This window comes from Trachemys scripta, chromosome 3 (assembly GCF_013100865.1).
Source record: "Trachemys scripta elegans isolate TJP31775 chromosome 3, CAS_Tse_1.0, whole genome shotgun sequence".
In the NCBI taxonomy this organism is placed as follows: Eukaryota; Metazoa; Chordata; order Testudines; family Emydidae; genus Trachemys; species Trachemys scripta.
Window position 1 is genome coordinate 157627046 of NC_048300.1, and position 23065 is coordinate 157650110.

The 23065-nt window shown below is 46.1% G+C and overlaps 2 protein-coding genes across 31 annotated transcripts in view; both read left to right on the forward strand.

The window, feature by feature from the left end:
* Positions 1-23065, forward strand: part of DST (dystonin) — a 539328-nt gene that overhangs the window by 344072 nt on the left and 172191 nt on the right. The gene's annotated exons all lie outside the window — the stretch shown is intronic.
* The window catches only part of LOC117875210 (aldehyde dehydrogenase family 1 member A3), a 48279-nt gene continuing 44661 nt past the window's right edge, over positions 19448-23065 (forward strand). The window contains exon 1 of the mRNA XM_034766291.1: positions 19448-19599. Within this exon, the coding sequence (XP_034622182.1) occupies positions 19501-19599 (99 nt within the window). The 5' untranslated portion in view covers positions 19448-19500. The remainder of the gene's footprint in view (positions 19600-23065) is intronic.

Here is a 23065-nt window from a genome sequence, read left to right on the forward strand (position 1 = left end):
TGCCAACAGTTATTTTAAAATCAAAGCTTTCTTTGAATTATGCAAATCTGGAACTTATAAACTTAAGTTTTTACATATTTATGTCTAAAAGGAAACCTAACAATTAAATATAAATGTTGTGTATATGTATACACACACACACATAGACACCCTGACAAAGACAAGCTTGCAAGGCTAAATTCTGAACTGCAATCTTGAGGTTTTACTGGAATGATGAAAGACACCTCTGCAAAAGTTATTCAAACAGGAAACTTGGAAGGTTACTATAATCCTGCCATAAAAGACATATACGCTCTGTTTACAATATTCTTCTGAATATAAAAAAGGGTTTTGACAACCTTGAGGGAGATATGCAAAGCCAGGTCAGGATTGTCAAGGAAAGGATAAAAAGTTTAATGCCAATTGGTCTGAACAAAAGATTAGTAATAAATACAATTAAAATACATTAAAAAAATACAATTCCAAATTGTAACCTACATAGACTGCACCTAGGGACAGAAAATTAAAATATTTGTTGCTGTTTTATTATAAAATGTTGTTATGCATGGCTAAAATGATCTGGAAAAAATATTCCTGTTGTTTTCCTGTGTATCAGTAACTTAGTTTGGTCTGTCATAGCATTACTGACAACAGTCCCAGTCAGTGAATCCTGAGGTTATATTGCAGCACCTTTGGGGAGCATGTACAAAGGAAAGTTGAATAAAACAGAAATATTAGCCATCACACAACTCCTTTCTAATTGCCTAGGGCCCTATCCTGTAGTCAGGGTCTTTTTAAAAAAATATATATAGAGAGAGAGAATTCCCTATTGAAATAAATGGTGAGTCCTGATTTTTAAAATCAAAGGTGTTTCAGAAACCTCAGGAAATAATTTCGGGGTGATGGAAGGTGAAGTGTTGCCTAGAAATTGACAACACGATTCCTCGGCTGGAGGCGGCTCGGATTAGCAAGGATGTCAAGGAGAAACAGCAAGAGACCCCGGTCCGATGCCTGCACGCTGCTTCACTTCAAAGCTAACTTGGGCGAGGCGTTTAAAAGAAGCAAACTCCCTTTGCAGCAAACGTGTTCACTTTCCATTGATTATCCACCGTGGAAGTAAATTAAGCCATCCGTAGGGCTGGATTTTGTTGTTGTTGTTGTTGAAATAAACTAAGCTTTGGGGGCAGAATTTGTTTGGGGGATTGTGTTGAAAGAGGAGATCGAGAGCATATCAGGCTACGAGGCTGTTGGCAATGGATCGATCTTTTAAAAAAAATCCCCAGGAAATCAGGTTTCTGTTAATTTTTTGCTTTCTTTCTTTTTCCTCTTTCTTTCCTAAAATCGGTTCCGCTTTTACCCCCACATCCCATACAGAACAACCCGGGCTCCCCTGGCGTGAAGACAGGCAGGTGGGCTTGAGAAGAGGGGTCGGGGAAAGGCGCATTCCCCACTCAAAGACGGCGCCCTGTCCCCTGATTCGAATCCACACCTGTTCTAGTTTCCCATTAAATACGCGGCGTTAATTCACGGCGGCTCTGCCGACTCGATCCCCTTTGCTGCAGGTAAAGAGCAGAGATGTTAAGAAACCCTTCGGTGCGGTGCTGGAGTTCCCCTCTGCCTGGACAAGCGGCGCAGAGCTGCGGGATATTTTTGGAGAGGGTAGCCGCTACTAAATCATGGGCGTTAGGAGCGCGGATCTCGGCTCCGGCCCAGTGGACTGTACGGAGACGGTAGGGTTCGCCTTTAATTCGAGACCCCCGGGATTTCCCCCCCTGAATTGGGTCCTTGTCCGTCCTAAGCGGTGTCTCCTATCCGGGCTGTTCTTTTGCAAGTGCATTTACCCTACGAGGGCAGATTTACAGGGTTATGTTGGGGTTCCCCCTACTAATGACCTGAAAACCCCATTCATCCTCCGCCACTCTGTTTTTTCTCATGTGGGACCCCCGGACCCGCTGGCTAATTCCAGCCACTCTCCAGTGTCCCCCCCCCCGCCCTCTGATATGGTCCGACCATAGTTGCCTTGTCATCTAAGCCAGTGCTTGGGCAAGGTCCGATCATTGTGTGAATGCATCAAATTCGCAAGGACTAGGCAGTCTCCCGATTTCCCCGGGTGCGAACACGTGTAAATGCACACGTCTGCTCCCTTATTAGGGGAGATTTGCAAGTCTCAGCCCTTGCAAAAGAGGCTCACACCCTAAAAACATGGATCCGGTTAGTAACTCGCTCCGCTTCGCGTGATCTTTGTATCTGGAGGGAGAATTCCTGCCTTCTGCCCATGTGTGGTGTTTGGTTAAGCACCAGCCTTTGCTGGCTGGATTCCTTTGGCTTTGCCTTGAGCTTCTCCAGTTAGTTATTTTTCAAAGTCACCTTTTCCTTTTCCTTTCCCTGCTCACCTCTTCTCTCCCTCCGCCCCCGTTTCTACCGGCTTCTCTCCGCTTCACCCGCCTTACCTGTTCTGGGCCGCTGCGGTGCCTGTGTTGATGGGGGATGTGATTGCGTTCCTATCCTCGGCTGATGATTAGTTAATTGTTTTTTAATCGAGTGACTGTCAGGCAGCAATGACTAGGTGGCCAGGTTGCTACCTGATCTGAAAGCACAATTGCAGGGATTAGAAGTGACCACTTAGTAGGGCTGGACTTTGCTCCAGTAAATGCAGGACAGAAAATAAAATCCAGTGGGGAGATAATTATTCAGATGCGACTGGACCAGCAGTTATTTCACCTTCTATCTAAGGTATTTCTGTTCCCCCACATTACTGTAATAGCTGACCACCCCACAATCCTTAAAATACCCCCCAAACACACACGGGGGCCTGGGAGTGCTACTATCCCTGGGGAAGTGAGGCACAGATCCTCAGAGGCGTTGGGCTCCTAACAGCTATTGAAATCAGTGAATGTTAGGAGAGGAAATAGCTTTGAGGATCTGATCCTAAGTGACTTGCTTTAAGACATAGTGCGAGTCGCAGGGCTGAGACTGGAACCTGTTTTCCGAATCCCAGGGTCATGCCCTAACTTCCTTCCTCCTGGCTACAGCATACCCTGTCCGAGCCCTCTTCCGTACCTTTGGGTACATCCACACTGTACACACCTTTCAGCAGCCTGTAGAACACAGACACTGCACATCTCCCTAGCATGGGTATGAATAGCAGTGTACACAGAGAGGCACTGCCGAGGTGAGTAAAGACTCACCTGAACCGTATGGGTACGTACCCTACATGGCACTCTACACGCCCAAGGACTGCCTCCCCCACTTACCCTGACTTTTTTTAGCCAGGTAGTGTCCTGTGGCCAGAGCCTTTCCCACTGCCAGATCCTCTCACTGCTGTGTGTAGCTACACCCTGCAGTGTGGATACAGCCTGCTTGTCACTGCAGGGCATAGCTGTATATTCCTTACACACCACTACAGCCGTCGGCAGTTGTAGCCGTACCTTCAGTATCATGCTTGGCTTAATTTTTCCCATCACAACTATTTTACACCAGTGTGACTCCACTGAGCCAAATTCCAGCCTCATTTACATGGGTATAAATCTGGAGTAACTTAATTGCCTATTGGAGTTACTCCAGACCTGTGCCGGCTTCACTGAGAGCAGGCTTTAGCTCCCTAACTTCAGCAGAGTCTCTCCTGTTTTACCGCCAAGTAAAGGAGTTAACAGGACAGAATTTGCCCCTGTTGATTGTTCAAAGAAGGGCTTTTATTCACTTGTCAGTGAGGAGAGTCCAGAAGACGGAGATCTCATCATTCTGGGCCCCATCTAGGCATTGCAAAGGAGTCACTGAGTGTATTATGGCTGCTCCAAACATAGTTATTTTGGTGCAAGTTTCTAATGAATAATCTTTTATTTCAGTGCAAGGGAGTCTGTAATTTCAGAATAAGTGTCCTGCTTTGTTTTTGTGTGTGTGTGTGTGTGTGTGTGTGTGTGTATATATATATATATATATATATAAAAATCAAAATAGGACTCTTTTTGTGTGTGTGTGTGTGACAGTCTTCAGTGCCAAAAAGGTGTGGTTTTAACATCACATCTATCTTGCTGTAAAAGCCTAGTGGAGGCAAGTTGCGGATAATTTTTATGTCTGTGCAGCTAATTGAAGTCAACACTATAACCTACACCTAGGGTGGACCTTGACTAGCTACATTTGTGTGTAGACACAAGGCCTTAGATCAGCTCCTCTGAGTCTAGCTTGGAATGTCTGAAGATGATGCAGTTGAACCTGATGCACAAGGAAGGAGGATGGTCCCATGGTCAGGGCACAAGCCAAAGACTTGGGTTTGTGTCCCTGCTCTCCCAGGGTATGTTTGCATAGAGATTAAAATACCCATGGCTGGCCCCGGTCACCTGACTCTGGTTCTGGGGGCTGAAAAATTGCTGTGTAGAAGTTTGGGCTCAGGTTGGGACCCTGTGAGGGTGAAGAGTCCAGGCTCCATCCAGAGCCTAGATGTCTACACAGTGATGTTTAGCCCTGTGAGCCAGGCTGTAGGTCTTTTATCCCTACGTAGACATACCCCCAGAGGCTTCCTGTGTGATCTTGAGCAAGTTGCTTAGTCTTGAACCTAAGCTATAGCCCAGCACAGAGCTACTTTCCCTGAGGCCTTGTCTACACCAGACATTGCTATTGTGGAAGGAATTAAACCTATCCTGTTTCAATCCAGTCTGCATGCTCTAGATCACTCTGCTTTTGTAAAGGAAATCAAAGGACCTTGGCTGCTGCCACTGAAGTCAGCGGCATATTAACTTCAAGGAGAACAGCATCAAGCCTTTCTCTAGTCTAGGGGTCGGCAATCTTCAGCACGTGGCTCTCCAGGGTAAGCACCCTGGTGGGCCGGGCCGGTTTGTTTACCTGCCACGTCTGCAGGTTCGGTGGATCATGGCTCCCATTGGCTGTAGTTCGCTGCTCCAGGCCAATGGGGGCGGTGGGAAGCAGCGCAGGCCGAGGGATGTGCTGCCTGCCGCTTCCCACACCTCCATTGGCCTGGGATGGCGAACCGTGGCCAGTGGGAGCCGTGATCCGCCGAACCTGTGGACGCAGCAGGTAAACAAACCAGCCTGGCCCACCAGGGTGCTTACCCTGGCGAGCCGCTTGCCAAAGGTTGCCGACCCCTACTCTAGACACACAACTGCAGTATCCTTTTGTTCAGTTTCTTTATCTGCAGAAGCAGATACGCTGAGCTTCATTGGTACCTAGACATTAGGGCTCAGATCCTCAGGTATTTAGGCTCCTAAATTCCACTGAAATCAATAGACGTTAGGAGCCTGAAGACCTTTGTGGATCTGGGCCTCCCTGACTTTTATTTCTTTAATTGTTTTAATAAGACACACCTGCCAGGACAGCAGCCAAAACCCAGAGTGTGCCTATTTCCTGGCACAGAGCAAGTCAATTTAGGGTGAGCTCATTGACTCCTGCACGTCATTTGGGCCAGTTAGAATGAGGGTTGTTTTACTAAATGGTGATTCAGTGTTGAATGGTCTCCCTGGAGCATTGTGCAAACGCCTTCCTCCTTCGGGGAAGATGCAGTTAACATAAGAATGGCCGTACGAGGTCAGACCAAAGTCCATCTAGCCCTATATCCGGTCTCTGACAGTGGCCAGCACTAGATCTTCAGGGGAAGTTTGCAGAATGGAGCAATTTTGGAGAGCTCCACCTGGTCTTCCCCTCCTGGCTTCTGGCAGTCAGAGGTTTAGGGTTGCCTGAGAATGAGGTACATCCCTGACCATCTTGGCTAATAGCCATTGATGGATCCATCCTCTATGAACTTATCTAGTTCTTTATTTAACCCAGTTATACTGTTGGCCATCACAACATCCCCTGGCAATGAGTTCCATAAGTTGTTTGTGTGCTGGGTGGAAAAAGTATTTCCATATGCTTGTATTAACCCTGCTACCTATTAATTTCATCGGGTGACCCCTGGTTTTTGTATTGTGGGAAAGGGCAAATAACACTCCTGTAGTCACTTTTTTGACAGTATTCATGATTTTATAGACTTCTATCATATCACCCCTCGGTGGCCTCTTTTTCAAGCTGAACAGCACTGATCTTTTTAGCCTCTCTTTGTACGGAAGCCGTTCCTACCCTTGATCATCTTTGTTCTCTGAATCTTTTCCAGTTCCGCTATATCCTTTTGGCAACGGGGCAATCAGAACTGGACACGGTAGTCAAGGTGTGGGCACGTCGTGGATTTCCATATAGGCATTATGATATTTTCAGTCTTATTTTCTGTCCCTTTCCTAAGAGTTCCTAGCATTCGGTTAGCCTTTTTGACTGTTGCTGCACATTGAGAATTCTGACCCAACGGAGGGAGTGCTGAAGGAGGTGTGAGATTTGGCAGCCCCACACCAGGCCTTTACACTAACACATAGGTTTTAGTGGCTTGAGCAGCAAGACATCATCCCTGTACCTGGGGAGGGTTTTCACTCCAGCTGACCTTGAGGTTTGGACAGCGAGCGTCCCAAATCCTCACAGGTAAACAGGTGTCTAAATCGATTGCAGTGGGAGGTAGGCACTGAAATACGGCCTTCGAGGCTCTGAAACGGCATTCAATGCTCAGGTGGGTTCTGCAGCACTGGCAAGCTGCTCTCTGAGGTGCGGCCCAGTATTTCAAAGGTTTAATCTTTCCTGACGAGTAAATCCGGCGCAGGAACAATAACCAAATGGCTTCTTCAGGCGGATGAATCTGTTTGCTGACTGTTTCGTAAGCAAAGTCCCCATTTCAGCCAGCCCTTGGGAAAGGGATCTTGTCTTCTTGTATAGAGAGCACATTTTAATGCCAGAGCTTCACCTTTCCTTTATTTCTTCTGAGGGGGACAGAAATCCTCCCTGAAGTTTATCGTGAATCCCAACCCATTTTAAGGGGCAGCTCCTGGCACATTAACAGCAAGTGGTTTCTGTGGGCCGGTTTGTGTTTGAAGCAAAGAAGGCATTTCCTTAATAGGCATAAAGACTCTTTCCCTAGCCTCGGTAATAGTGTCCCTCTGCCAGTCCGTTCTCATGCCCAGGTTAAAACCAGGAGAGGAAGATGGGGGCAGAGATGTATGGAGTAGGAGATCTGGGAAACCCATTGGCCGTGTCTATACTACAATATTATGTCGACCTAACTCCCACCTCTGCTCCCCAGGAGTGCTCTAACGGTTGGACTGTCTGTGTGGGGCATTGTGGGATGGCTCCTGAAAGCCGGTAACAGTCAACGGAAGCAACACAGTATCTACACTGACTGCATTGTTGTAACTACATTGACTGTGAGGTGGTGGTACTAAATCCGTGTAGAGAGGCACTTATGTCAGCAGGAGTGACATAATTTAAGTGAAGGTGCTTCCATGGGTAGGTCGACGCAAGGCAGCTCACGTCAACCTAACCGGGTCGTGTTGACCAGCCCTTTGACTATGCTTTGAGGGTGGCTTAAAAATCCGGAAGGGAAGGCGCGTGTGTGCAGGATATGGGGAGGTGGTCTAAAGGGGAATGGAAAATACCTCTCCAAATGCAAAAGCACCGAACTTCACGGGACAGCTAGGGCGTGAATTCCCAAACTGTGCAGAGTTCTCCAGGGATCCGGGGTTAGGTGGGACTCTGATGTATCAGACATGCATACGTTGGTTATTTAGGGTAACCAGATGTCCTGATTTTTTTTTATAGCAACTGTCCTGATATTCGGGGCTTTTTCTTATATAGGCGCCTATTATCCCCCACCCTCTGTCCAATTTTTCACACTTGCTATCTGGTCACCCTATGGTTATTACACATGCATATGCTGTCTGTGGTGCAGATCTGAGTCCGGTTGATCACATACACGCCCCTTGGGCGCAGCAGGGCTCCATTTGGGCTGAATCCTGGCCTCTGCCTGGCTGGGCACAGCTCCTATGGGGCCTCCCAAAGCCCAGGCCTCTCCAGCCCCTTCTTTCCTCGTTAGGGAAGTGTTGGAAAGTTGCTGAAGTGCGAAATGAGCCTGCGAAAAGCTCGTTGTCCTAATTAAACTTTGACAAGGAGAGTGACAAGAGGCAATGGAGGGGAAACAATGCCACCAGTGTTGGGGACGCAGGCCTGAGCTGGGAAAGCCTTTGTCCCTGGGAACAAAAGCAGTTGTTTGCATGTGTTAAAGTCCATTAAACTTCATCAGACCCAGGTGCAAACACCAGCCGCCCCAGAGACCCTCGGAACCCACCCCACCTTCCAAGAGCTGCAGTCAGCGCTAATCAGGGCACCGCTCCCATGGGGCACCGCATCAAAACGGCTCCCTTACAGTGTAAATATTTTGCCCTGAAATGAATTATTGTCACTCTTTCTATCACTCTGCCTTATGGGGCTGGCGAGTGGGGGCACTGAGCGCACTTGGTGGCCAGGCTGGGGCCTTTGTTAACAAGGCAGGGGGTGGGGGGAAAGGGCCGTCAACGTGTGTGTAATATAATCATTTAAAACTGGGTGGGTTTCTCTCTCTCTGATGCATCTGAAGAAGTGAGGTTTTTTTTACCCACAAAAGCTTATGCCTAAATAAATCTGTTAGTCTTTAAGGTACCACTGGACACTCTGTGTTTGCTTTCGCTCTGACAAGCCTAGCTGCCTCCCAGGACCTCCTTACTCCCCTCCCTGTAAATGAAAGCAGGGACTCGTACTTTATTATTGCAGGTCACAGTGTTTCCTCTTGTGTTCATTACCCCCACCTAGGAGCGGAAATAAACAAATCCCAGTGCAGGGTGGGATCATGGAGCCCAATGGACGAGTACTTGGCTTTTAAGTGTTTTATTTACTGGAGCGCCAATTTACAAGGACAGTCATAAAATCATAATGTAGGGGGAAATTATACCTTCACACCCCACCCCCAGAGGACAGGGCTAGGCCTTGAAATGGAAAAGGTAGCAGTAAAAAGAAAACTGAATTAGGCCAGGAAGGGATGAGTTAGGCCCAGAAGGGGAAGAAAATAAATAATATATATTTACTAACTAGAAAGACAAGCACATACACATGAAACAAAATCCCTTGCTTAGTATAAGGCAGATAAATCTTTAAAATCTCCCTGTAACGTTTGTGTTTCATAAGGCAGGAATAATATGTTGTCCAAGAACAAACCATTTCAGGATCACTGTCTGTCCCAAGTGGACTTACTGGTTGGTTTCTGCCCCATTGCTATTTTCAAAGACTCATTTTAGAGGGATTTGTTTTTTAAATGTGGTGTTAATAACAATTTATTATTGCTGACGAAATTGGGGAAACGTGCCTCTTATTTTGCAATTAGACATTAAGGCCCTGATCCAGCAGCAACTTAAGCACATGCTTAACTTTAATGTGAAGTCAATTGGGACTGATCACGTGCCTAGAGTTAAGCAGGAAGTGTTTGCAAGATCAGGGCCTGAGAGGGTATCTTCTTTAAGTCTATTTGTTTACCTAATTTAGTCTGTGATTTTTTTCTAATTGCATGATTGAAGCAGGCAACGTTCTCCTATGGGAAAACCTGAGACGGGTGAGCTGTCTGCTGCTGCTCACTAATAATGTTACAAAGTCAAATGATTATCCCTGCAACCAGGAATGTTTGCAGCAGCTTGATCTGGGGAGGGAGAAGAGGTAATGGCATTGGGCATGTTGCATTGTAAACTGTTCAGCTGTGCAAGTCTGTGTGTACTGAGGCGTTAATGGAAAATTGTTGGGCACTGGGCCCAGAGCAGATGTGATCATGAATAAGAACGAAGAGGAGCTGAAGGAAAAAGCATATTTTAGGATCCTAAGATCCTTAGTAGGCATCCACTGCTTGCAACACTGTGTGCACCTGCCTACAATGCCTCTTACCACTGTGAGGTGGATAAGTCTAAAATCTATAGCGACATAATCTTTCTATATATAATCTGTATTTGCCTGCAGATGATATGCAGCTAGCTCTTTGCAGGCAAAATAATGCCCTGGTCTAGATTGCTGGATCAATCCAGGAAGTGGTTCCAAACTTCCAAATCGTGTTTGCTGTAGCTTCATAGTATGGGCCACTTTGATTGGTTTATAACACGAGTTATCAAGGTTTTTTTTCATCGTGTGCTCCATATTTTAAAAGAGCGGTTATCCCATCCCAAGGACAAAATTCACTTCCATTCATGCTCCCACTTCCCCAGAGCCTGGTGCCAGCAAAAACCAGGGCTGGGAGGAGGGAATTAAAGACTCCTTCAGTATGTGAGACGTCGAAAAATTTTGCTATTTTATTCTTTCCCTACCTACTTCACAAAATATTTGTGGGCACCAGAACACCAAAGAGAAGGCCTCTCCTAGTCTTCAGAAAGCATAGCTCAGTGCCTGTGATTTGGTTGAAAGAAGATTATTTTGACCCGATCTGTTGCTTTGTTAGATAAACATGATGTAAATTATAAAGGGCTATTTTGAAAACCAAATGGTTGTTTTGCATTTAGGACTGAGATTAGACTGTCTTGTGTTTTACTACTAGCATCATAACCATATCTATGTTGTTTCATTGCATCTTCTTACCTTTAGAACACGATTTGTTTTGTTGGGGGAGTAGGGAAACTTTTGCCTTCAGTCATAGAACTATTACAATGGATGCTGGTACATCCGTGGGGTGAAAGAATAAGTGTAGGAAGAACAATGGACCATACAAGTTGATGTCCAACACTGTCTCTTGACCCAGAATGGTTTCCCCTCCATTAGACGCAGCCTGGTTTCCAGCTGATGTAGATCAGCATAGCTACACTGAAATTAAACTAATTTATCCTACATTCGATTCCCTAGTCAGCCAGTGGGCCAGGCTTTTATACCAGATTTGCTTCCAGGTATTGCCATCGAAGTTCCCCAGTACCACTGTGCTGAGAGAGTGAGGTAGGATCTAGGGGCTTCCTGTCTGTTCCCCTGGATACAAAGCAAGTGAACCTGGAAAACAGCACAAGAGCTGTGACCTGAGTACCCAGGATTCAAGAACCAATTGCAGGCAAAAATCCACCTCAGTAAGATTTAAATGAGTGGAAAACATGGGGAAAATGCCTCCCTGAGGTAGTTGGATCTAATCCCAGCAGCCCTTGAGGCACAGATTAGGCCCTGAGACAGCCATGGCAATGCACCGTCCCTTGAAGTGACAGGGACCCGCCCACCAGTGAGCTCACCCTCATGGCCTGGGCAGACAAAACTGACGCACAAAGGTGTGTTCAGGTCTCACTGGCGGCCGCGCATGAAGAGCAAACAGCGTGCGACCCAGCACCAGGAAGGCAAAGGAGCTAGTGCCGGATGCTCGAGAGGAGACGGGAGAAAAGTGTTGAGAGACGGGGCTCTGCAACAATGCAAAACAACAAAATTAATCCAGAGCTGAAGCGGTCATCCTTAACGCGTCAGGCTATGCCGGAGGTATTGCAGACCTCCGTAAATATTGCTGCGGTGGTTGGACGCAATAGGGTGAGTCAAGAGTGGTGTGGCCTTTATTTTAATAATCTCTTCCTGTTACATCTACTTCTGACACATCTATGAACAATTGCGAGCTTACCCATTTTTCACCATCTAGATGGCAGCCTGGGCTTATTGCACTGAGCGTAGGGCTGAGAACCAAAAACACCGGAGTTTGAATCCTGGCTCTGCCTCAGACTTACTGTACGGCTTTGGGTGAATCAATTAGTTGGACCCCATTGGATGCCTTTGACTCCCCCTGACCCAGCCCCAACCTCTCTGGATGAAATTCAAGCACTGGCAAAAATAGATAAGACTCCTGTTGAGCTGAGGGGAGTTGAGGCTGCTTACGCCAGGTCTGCATTTGTCCTTCTGTGTCTCATGTTCCCTATGAGTAAAATGGGGGTGATCACTCTTGCCTTTGTCACAAGGGGATCAATAAACGTTTTTGGATCTCGAAGGTGAAAAAGTTTTTGTTCTTATGGGTGGCGTTATTAGGGGAGGCTACACACGCCTGGGGCTGGTCAAAGTGCATTATTTTTGCCCATCCTTTCTGTGTCACCAGCTCATGCCCTATATTCAGGTTATTTCCAAGCAACCTTTTTAAAAGAATGAGTAGCATGCAAAACATCTGCCTTAAACTTATCCCCCCAATATCCATAAATTCACACCAAGAACAAACCAGTTATGACTAAAATACTCTCCCAACAATGGCCTATAAATAGACCATCTCCCTTTATGGTGTGACACACACGTTGTTTTGTTTTCACTCCATCGGCAGTGACCCACTGGCATGACTTGTTAAATTGCTCTGAAATTTCTTCTTCCTCTTTCTACTTCTCCTCCAGATATTTTGTCCTGCTAGAACACTAATACTTGGCACTTCAGCTGAGCAGTCCTGGTAGGCAAAATAAAGACTGAGGGCAATGCATTAATTCTAACAGTGCGCTTTCCATGCTACCAATTTTCTAATGCATTCCCTCTGGCCAGACCTTATCCCGTTAACTTCCTCTACATCTGACCGTAGATGATCAAATCCATCGGGAAGTCACCCACTCGATGGTCCAAATTCTGATGGACAAAACGAGTACATGCATAGCTACCTGGAATGTACAAACTCTAAATAGTGCAGGAAAATTAGCACAGGTAATCAGAGAAATGGACAGAGATAAAACTGACATCCTAAGACTTTGTGAAGTTAGATGGAAAGATCAAGGTCTGATAACATCTGGAGAAAAAACAATGTTCTATTCAGGGGAAACCGAACATGACAGAGGTGTAAGAATCATCAGGAATAGTGCTGCAAAGAAATCACTTCCGAATTGGCAGCCAATATCAGATAAACTACTGGCAGCTAGATTCCACTGTCGGCACGTTAAGTGAAACATAGTCCAGGCATATGCTCCAACAAACGATGCAGGTGAAGAGGACAAAGAGCACATCTATACAGAATTGAATGATGTCATGAAAGAAATACCAAACCACGATCTTGTCCTGGTTATGGGAGATTTTAATGCCCAGATTGGAAATGAAAGAAGAAGTTGGGAAACAGTCATCAGCTCACATACAACTGGAACAATGACAGACAATGGCACAAGACTACTTGAATTTTGTGCTGAAAATAATCTTAGCATCTGCAATTCTTTCTTCCAACATAAAAACACACACAAAAAGACAAGGATTTCACCAGATGGGCGTACACACAATGAGATGGACTATATCTGTGTTAGAGGTGGAAAACATCAGTGTTAGACACGAGTATTCAGAGGAGCAGATATAGGAAGTGATCACTACTTGCTGAAAGCAAACAGCAAATTGAAATTTAAAATGCTCAGAAAGAAAGAACACAGACTCTGATTACTCAATACACAGAAACGACAAGATTACAGGATACAAAAAGAGTACCAGATAGAGGTCAAGAACAGGTTTGAGGCTCTTAAAGATCTTGAAGAAAACAAGTGGAAAAATACTGGGATCTTTTCAAAACAGTTCTGCTAGAAGCAGCTGAAAAGATAATTGGTAGAAAGAGGGAGCAATAAAGAACAGTGGAAGAAGAAACATGGAAAATTATAGACAAAAGAAGAAAACCAAAGGTTCTAGTACTAAAACATATGACTGAAGGAACAAAACAAACCTACAGGAACCTTGACAAAGCAGTAAAGAAACAAGGCAAAAAAGATAACCGAAATTGGATAGACAGTAAGGCTAATGAAGATGAACAGTCTACACGATCCTGAAACAGTTAACAGGCTATGGATCAAAATTCAGAAGTGTCGCAGTGAAAGGAAAACAAGGAGAAATTTTGAAAACCCAGGAGGAACAAGAAATTAGATGGGTGGAACACTTTGAAGAATGCTAAACCAATTACAAGACTGGAATTTAACAATGATAAACCATTAGACCTAGATATAGATGTATCTGAGGTAAAAATCTAAGTTTAAAAAAGCATTGCAGAAGCTGAAAAACAACAAGGCACCTGGGTTGGACGGCATTCATCCTGAGATGCTTAAATATGGAGGCGAAGACGTGGAATCAGTCATCTGTTTGCTGTGCAACAAAATATGGACGGAGGAAAAAGTGCCAAAAGAATGGACCCTCAGTATCATAATCAAGTTACCAAAGAAAGGTGATCTGAACAATTGTTCAAATTAGAGGGGAGTAATACTTCTGTCTGTCACACTAAAAGTATTAGCAGCAGTCCTCCCCTACAGAATGAAAGGAAAGATGGATACCATCCTACATGAACAACAATCTGGATTTAGATAAGGGAAATCGTGCACAGATGCTATTTTCATCCTGAGACGGATTACGAGAACACAATTGAATTCCAAGGCAGTCTTGCCATCAATCTTGTGGACTTTCAGAAGGCATTCGATAGTGTAAACAGAGAAACAATGTGGAAAATTGTGGAACAATATGGAATTCCAACAAAATTAATCAACATTATGAAGGCATTCTATGCCAACACAAAATGCTGCATTAAAATGGATTGAGTAAGCCATTCAGCATCAAGATAGGTGTGAGGCAGGGGTGTGTCCTGTCTCCTTTTTTGTTTATGCTAGTCAAAGACTATGGATTAAAGCAATGTGACCATGATATAAGTGGCCTAAAATGCAAGAATTCAAGGCTATTTGATCTGGACTTTGCTGATGACATCGCTCGTATCAATGAAGATGCCAACGGACTACAAAAATGCACAAACCAAGTAAAAGAAGTAATGGAGAAGATAAGTTTGAGATACAATGCAAACAGTGGTTCCCAAACTTGTTCCGCTGCTTGTGCAGGGAAAGCCCCTGGTGGGCCGGGACAGTTTATTTACCTGCTGCGTCCGCAGGCCCGGCCGATCGCGGCTCCCACTGGCCGCGGTTCGCTGCTCCAGGCCAATGGGAGCTGCTGGAAGCAGTGGCCAGTATGTTCCTTGGCCTGCGCCGCTTCTAGCAGCTCCCATTGGCCTGGAGCAGCAAACCGCGGCCACTGGGAGCCGCGATCAGCCAAACCTGCGGACGCGTCAGGTAAACAACCTGTCCTGGCCCGGCCTGCCAGGGGCTTTCCTTGCACAAGCAGTGGAACAAGTTTGGGAAACACTGAATGCAAAGAAATGTAAAGTCTTGTTAATGGAGACTACAGGGACAGAAATCAAAATAGAAGAAGAAACTGGAGAAGGTGGACAATTTTATGTATCTTGGAAGTACCATCAGCCAAGATGGTACTAGTTCTGAGGAAATAAGAATCGGGAAGGCAAACGCTGCATTTAGAAGACTCAAAAACATCTCCCTCAAGACAAAACTGAATGTGAATTATCGCCATCAGCTCATATATCAGTGAGACATGGCAACTTACCAAGAAAGATATGCTAAAACTGGATGCATTTCATCACAAATGTCTGAGAAGAATATTGGGAATAACATACAGAGATATAGGAAGACACATGAAGTCAGAAAAATGACTGGATAAGGCACCCTCTCCCAAATCCTCTACAAAAGAAGACCTCAGTGACTGGGACATGGGCTCAGAATGGAAAAAGAATGCTTACCATATACCGCCCTTGAATGGAAGCCAGAAAACAAGAGGAAGACCGTGAATAACATGGAAACGAACAGTTCTGAACGACATCCAGCACCTCAAATGGGAAGATTTGGAGAGAATGGCAGTTGACCGGCAAGGATGGCAAATGTGGGTAGCCCACCGTGCTGCAAAGCATGGGATGGACTAAGGCAGGGGGTCGGCAACGTTCGGCTCGCCAGGGTAAGCACCCTGGCGGGCCGGGCCAGTTTTATTTACCTGCTGACGCGGCAGGTTCGGCCGATCGCGGCCCCCACTGGCCGCGGTTCGCCGTCCCGGGCCAATGGGGGCGGCGAGAAGCGACGCGGGCGAGCGATGTGCTGGCCACGGCTGTTCGCCGTCCCGGGCCAATGGGGGCGGCGAGAAGCGACGCGGGCGAGCGATGTGCCGAACCTGCCGCGTCAGCAGGTAAATAAAACTGGCCCGGCCCGCCAGGGTGCTTACCCTGGCGAGCCACGTGCCGAACGTTGCCGACCCCTGGTCTAAGGTTAAGGACTGGTCACATAGCCCCATGCCACCTAGTGGCCCAGTTGGAAATTGCAATTTATGGGGGACCAAAAAAAATCTTCTTCATAAAATATGCATAACTCTGAGATGGGCCAGCGAGCGCAGGTTTTTAGTTTTGTAAAACCAGTCTGAAATAAAGGCTTGTCCAGATCAAATGGACTCCAGATCTGCTCCACCCAAAAGGTCATGGTTTTGTCCAACTTTTGCAACAGGCAAGCTAGGATGATTTTGACTTTGCAAAATCTTGTCAGCCAAGTTTTAGTGATCCCTAATGAAAACTAGGGATAGTTTGGATCCAAGTTCCACTTTCTCAGTACCACCATAATTTGGGGATTTCACTGAGATTCTTGCTTTGACCCTTCTCTAGCCTAAATGAGACGTGACCAGCTCAAAAGTGGTGGGTAGTTTATAAATAAATAAATAGTTTCTACCTACATAATTTATTCCATAATTTTCTGTCTGACTCATTTGATGACAGTATTCCCTAAAGTGACACCTACATACCAGGATAGCTGCAACAAAAAAGTGAAAATGTATTTAAAACAATAATATCCCCCACAAATTATTTAGAAATCATGCACCTCTCCACTTGGTTTTTATTATTGCCGGGCATCTGTCCCCTTCAGTATTTGCAGCTCACAAGGGAAATCTGGATAGCGATTGGTGACTAATGTGGCTCTTCTGGCTGTGGAAAATATTATGTTGTGTTACTTATCAGCTTTCACAAGCCAAGCCAAGCAGCACCTGACTGGGTTATTACCCGGATGGAAGATCTCAAAGGAAATACAGGAAGTGATGCTTATGATTCATGTTGTAATGCTTTCTCTTCTAAGTCCGTATTAACCATGGGATGAGCATGATGTTATGGGGCCTACTGCCATTGGTGGTGCTAATCTTTTGGCCAAGATATAAAAGCAAAATCCTGACTTCTCATGGAGATTCGAGACACCATAAAACATTTTGTAGGGTAACTCTGGTGTCCTGACTCATCTTAATGTGTTCTGTGGAACATTTATTTTATATCTGACAAAAGGAAGTGTGGTGAAGTTTCATTTTGATATGTGAAATACACTACAAGGAAAATTTACTAAGTGCATGTCTCTCTATAAAAAGAACAGGAGTACTTTTCATACCTCTTTGTGGATACAGAGGGGGAGAGATAGCTCAGTGGTTTGAGCATTGGTCTGCTAAACCCAGGGTTATGAGTTCAATCCTCAAGGGGGCTGTTTAGGGATCTGGGGCAAAAATCTGTCTAGGGATTGGTCCTGCTCTGAGCAGAGGGTTGGACTAGATGACCTCCTGAGGTCCCTTCCAACCTTGATATTCTATGGCTGCTACTCTGAAACCTGTCTCTCTATATACATATATTGACTTGCCCTCAGTATTCATTAAGTCCTGCAAAATCTTACATACATGCCTAATTTTACTTACAGTGACTGAAGTTATACAACTGGGTAAGCCTTTGCAGGATTCAGCCCCAAATCTGACTCTTTGGACGTGCTCTGAGTCTCTTACAGCTCTTTGAAGGAAAGGACTTCTCCTGATGTTCAACTTGTATAATGTTATTGATAGCTTGACCAAGGTGTGATGCGCACACATAATGGCCGATCATCTCCTCAAGTGAGTTGCAGCTGAAGGCCCCCGTTCTGTTTCCTTTCAAGTCACTACAGCAAAACTGCCATTGTCTCAACTAGGACAGGTTTGGGCTTGAAGTCGGACCCAGATAATACAGTAGACGCATGTGAGACTTAGGGAATCCAGGTATCATATTAGTCTGGCGTTTTTGTTTAATTTTTCTTTTTCTGTCTCTTTGGAATATTCTTGGGAGGCTTTTTGGTTTGCAGTGTGCAGGGTTGGGGGGAGGAGGGTTGCATGAGTAAAGGGAAGTTGTTTGGTGCGCCAGGGAAGTGAGGGAATTCCAAACAAAGGCAGCATAGAGGAAAGCATGAAGTTGAGGGCAGGAGAAGGATCCACAGGGGAGAGTGAGCCAGGAAACAGGGATATAGGGCAATTCCCTATACATCGAATGAGGAAGATGCAGCCTTTTTTGTGGGATATGGACACTGTTGCGGAGATCCATGCTATTGTCACCTTGAGAGTAGAGGGCTTCAATGCAAATGGGGTCAGAGTTCCAAGTGAGGCCACACTTGGAAACTGAAGCTAGTAGAGAAATTGAAACTAGCTAGAAGCTCATGATAGGTGGAGTTACCCATCATGGGTATGTATCAGTCAGTTCTCCAGGGTGTGAACAGGCTGATATTTGGTTTTGGGAGGTGTGACTGTGAGCAGCCTGAGGTTGACTCACCACTCTTGGCAAGTGGCGACTGTCCCTGCATAGGCCAAATTGAGGAGATAATTGGTAAAGGACTGGATGGTTAACCATGTGATTCAGCTGAGGACAGGGAGGAGAAGGGAAGGCCAGAAAAGTGAGATCTGTTGCCCTGGGCCTAAGAAGAAGACAAAAGCCATACTGGGGAGAGAAGGACTTGTATAGCACACTGGAAATAAAGCACTTGCTGTTGAACTTGCCAGCAGTGTGCATGAGGGCTCTTTGTAGCAAGGAACAGAGGGTGAAGGCCCTTTCCTCCCTTCCCCTCTCCCCCCCCCCCCTTGTGACACACACCTTGTGGTTAAGATTTTAGTTTTGACTTAAAGGCATGAATGGCTTGCGATATGCGTACTGGAGAGACCTCCTCCCTGGGCCCTGCAGTCATGCAGGTGCCCAAACTGGATCTTCAGGGTTTGAAATAGGAGCTGCCAACAGGACCTTCTCCAGAACTCTCTGCCTGCCCTGACTTGATCCAAATAGCCCCAGTCAATACGCTTCCAGGCATCTCTTGAAAGAGGAGTCTCCAAGCCCCTCCCATCTCAGACCTGTTGAGGAGGGATGGGATACCTGTGCCAAGTGCTGAGATGGTCAATCATATGCTCTTCTGTTGGGATGAGTGTAACTGTTTTCAATGTTGCCAAAGCTCTTCGCCTACGCTGCAGCACGCAACCACGGTGGAAGCTGACCCTGCTCCAAAGACAGTGGCTAAACTTTTAATGGGGGGGGGGGGGGGGGGGGGGGGGAAGCTGGTCCCTGGTTGCCCTGAAAGACCGGAGCGACCTAGCTCGTGGGTTCGGTGCCCAGCCACTGCGCTGCATGTTCCAGGCTTGCTCTTGGACCTATGCAATTTTATTAGTAGGTTAATTTGCTATCCAATCCTCCCCCCTTCCCTTTATATCTCACAGGGAGGATCCATCCCCTGTGCCCATGCAGCTGACCTCCCCAGAGGACCCCCCCGGCTCAGTGAGACACTTACAACCCCCCTCCTTGTTTGAGCCCGGCCCTCATTCCTAGGGCCACAGCGTGGGCCAGCTGCTGCAGCTGGAGGGACCGGGAGCCGGCGCGGTGCGCCCCCGGGGGAAGCTGTACCTGCCCCGCCGCGCGGGGCCCGGGGATGGAGGGGGCGTGGCCTGGGCGGCCAGCGGAGCCAATGGGCGCTCGCCGGCCGGGAGCCTTTAAAGGCGGCGCCGCCGGGCTGTCAGCCGCAGAGGCAGGGCTGGCAGCGGGGCAGCCGGAGCGCGGCGCTCGCTCCCGTCCGGTCCCCTCCCGCGATGGCTGCGATGAACGGCGCGGTGGAGAACGGGCAGCCGGACAAGAAGCCGCCCGCGCTGCCTCGGCCCGTGAGGAACCTGGAGATCCGGCACAGCAAGGTAAGCCGGGCCCGGGCTCCCCGCGCACCTGCCGCCGGGCTGGGGCTGGAGCTGGGGCTGGAGCGGAGCCCTGCGATCCGTTATCCGCACCGCCCGCTGCGCTGCGCTCTGCCTGCCCGAGGTGCCTGGCAGGAGCCCCGCACGCTGCCCGGGCGCGGGGTGTCCCCAGGCAGCAGCGTGTCCCGCAGCAACAGCGCCCTGGAAAAGGGGAACCCCCTTCCCCCCCGAGAGGAGGGACTCCGCTAAATCCAGAGAGACCCAACTGCACAGCCCCCCTCGGGAGACTCTCTTCTCGCCAGGATTCAGGGTGCCTGGCTGGAACCAGGTGATGACCAATCAGATTGGCCAATCAATCTGGTCAGCAGCCCAACAATGATTAAAAAACAAACACCTAAATGTCCAAATCAACGTAAGCTGACTTTAAACTCATACATCTCCAACGCAGAATGCACTGGGGCCTGGTCCTGCATCCCCTAAATCCATATTGGATCCCAGGGGAGAGCTAGGTGCTTCAGGAACGCAGGGTCTGACCTCTCAGGCAGGAAACTTAGTTTTGTGCACCTCTTTATTGTATTATGTGAACAATCCTAGTCAAGAGTAAATGGGGGAAATTAGATCATTTCCTCCTCAAAATCTGAGTTTGCGAAAACTTTCCCTGCTTTGTTATAATTCTTCTGTGTTTGGAGTCCCGCTCCTACAGAAAAGTGTTGCGCTTCCCATTGTTGCAGGATACATCTGTCTAGTACTTTTAATTAACAGCAGATTTTTTTTCCCCACTGTCTGCTGTGATTCAGAGGCTCAGTTACATCCTCATTGATCATGCAGTGTTTAATTTCTTTTTTTTTTTTTAGCTTGATGTTCCACCACCTCGGTCTGTGCTCTTTTTTATTTTAACAGACGAAGTTTATTCTGGTATTTGTAGCAAGTGGAGAAAGGTGTCAGTTCTAGGAGTGATACAAAAAAGTGCATGTCACTGGACTTATCCTGCCTACGCAGACATGTCAACTGCAGGAAATCAAGTGAAATAGATTTTTTTTTTGGGGTGTTCCCCTCCCAAAGTTTGATTTAGCAATTTCTGCTACAAGTTGAAGGTGTTATAGTTTTCCTCTTTTACATATTAGACTCACTTCAGCACCAAATAAAGGTGCATCTGTGTATTCCTGAATTTGTACTACTTAGTCACCCTGTTCTCCAGGATTTTGCTATCGAAGAAAATGGTTTTTGTACTGAGTATGGACATAATGTATCATCCTGGGTCACTAACAGGGTGATGCCATGTTCCCAAATTAGTATGTTGGGCTTACAAGAGCCAGTCCTCCAAGATATGGAGCACTTCTTGGGAACTGAGAGGACTTGGCAGTTTCCATTGAAGTCAGATCTGGATAGAGTGAAGCTGTAAGGAGGATTAAAAAAAAACAACTTCCTTTAAAACAGGTTTTTTTTCCCCTGTGGACTCAGTCCTGTTTCCATTGTGGATACTGGGGGGTTTGCATTGGCTTCATTGATGGCAGGATCAGACCCTATATTTATAGTATAGGAAAGGGAATTGGGAATCAATGCTGCAAGGTTCGGAGTGCCCTCGGTTTCTACCAGAGGCACTAGGAGTGAAGGGTGCTCTGAAACGTTTAGGATCAGACCCAAAATTGCTGGTTGCGCTGATCTTACCCCTTTCAAAATGTTTGATTTTTACACTTGAAAAAAGCTCCTGGTATCCTTGCTAAAGTCAGGGCTTCAGTGTAAAAACACACAACCAAAAGTCCAGTCAGCTCTTATGTGATCAATAGAGCTTCCCTTTAAAACGCCTTGGTTATCCCAAGCCACTGAAATGTAAAACTTCCAAAGCCCTTGTTAGACTCCTGGTTTTCCTACTTTGGTCTTGATATTCAAGACATCTGCTCATTGCTGGTTTCTAAGGCAGAGTTGAGAGTCATTGCAGACATCAACATATTTTTTAGGAATTGTCACATTGTGGTAGTTAACCCCCTATGTTGTATTCACCAGTATTCTAACACACCGGTTCCTGTAGTGGAGGGACTCTTTAAGTTTATGCTGCGCTATTGACATATGACCTTTACTTTGCTAATTTCAATTATGTGGCTGAACTAAACTGGCTAGTGGGGTTTAGAATGTTTTAATTAATATAAAATAATTCAAGCTTCCTACGTTATATAAAAGAGATCATTATAATTTGTCCCTCAGCTGCAAGAGGACAAATAAAGCTGAACTGCATTAATTTCTCAGGTTGAATGTGATCCAGGTACACACCGAATGAACCAAATTTGATTAGCTATTTATTAATAATTTGTCAGCAGATAAGCCTTCTTCTTAAACCAGTTTTCCTTATCTTGCTTTTTAAAAGCTGAGCTTTCTGCTAACCTGGAACTTGCATCTTCTGCTGCTGGTTTCGGAGTGGCATAATGTGACTTTAGATAGACTTTTATTAACTTCACTGGCGGTTGTGTGTGAGATTGGGTGTGGAGAATAGGACCCCTAAAGATGTCTACACAATCAAATAGACTGTCTCAAAAGTGGAAAATGTTAATTAGAGTACAAGTTCTGCTTCTGGTTTGATGCTCAGAACACATCATCTGATGAGGAAAATTATGGGCAATATTAAGCTTAGAATGATGATAAATACACCTCTATGGGGGTATTCTGCAAACTCTATGGACTTGTCCCAGATGTTTGCAGCTGTCTCCCAACAGCACTCATCCCTCTAAAGTGAGAATCTTATTTTCAGTTCTACTAGTTATTGGATTGGGGAAATTGTTTCAAGATCAAGTCTTGTATTGATCAGCATGATGCTTTTATGAAGCAACGATCGCTCACAAATGATCTTTCTATAATGTCCCTAGAGATGAACATGAAAGAGTGCGGTGATGATCCATGTAATTCATGCAGAGTGACTTCTTATGGAAGACCCAAGCTTAGTTGTATGAAACTGAAAAGAATCTTGGCGATTCTGTCTGTCACCTTGAGTCCGCCATTCGCTAGAGTGATTTCATCCTTTCTCCAGCTCCCTCATCCATAATTAATGCTAACACATCGATGCAGCAAAATGGTGCCCCATTCATTAGTAGCTGTAAACATTCCATTGTCATTTCATGGGCTTCCCTCCCCTGTATCTCTCAAGTTTGCAGTGAAATGTTCCTCATTTTAGATCCAAATTTGCCTTTGTCGTCCATAAACCTGCTCACACTTACCGTTTTAAAATGTTTGCATCCAAAGTGCTGGATTGTAATTTGTGAACTCCAGGCTACTTAAAACTTCCCGGGTGCAAAAACTTCATTTTGGAGTTATCACACTGAGTTTTGTAATCGTGACACCTCTGTCCTCCCCTGCCCCCCCCCCCCCCCCCCAAAACAGTGAAAATCCACCAGGATAGGTGGATCTAAAAATCAACTTTCAGATGAGTTCGCATCTAGGCAGCTTCCTCCAATATATGCTGCACGTGCTTTGGAGAAGC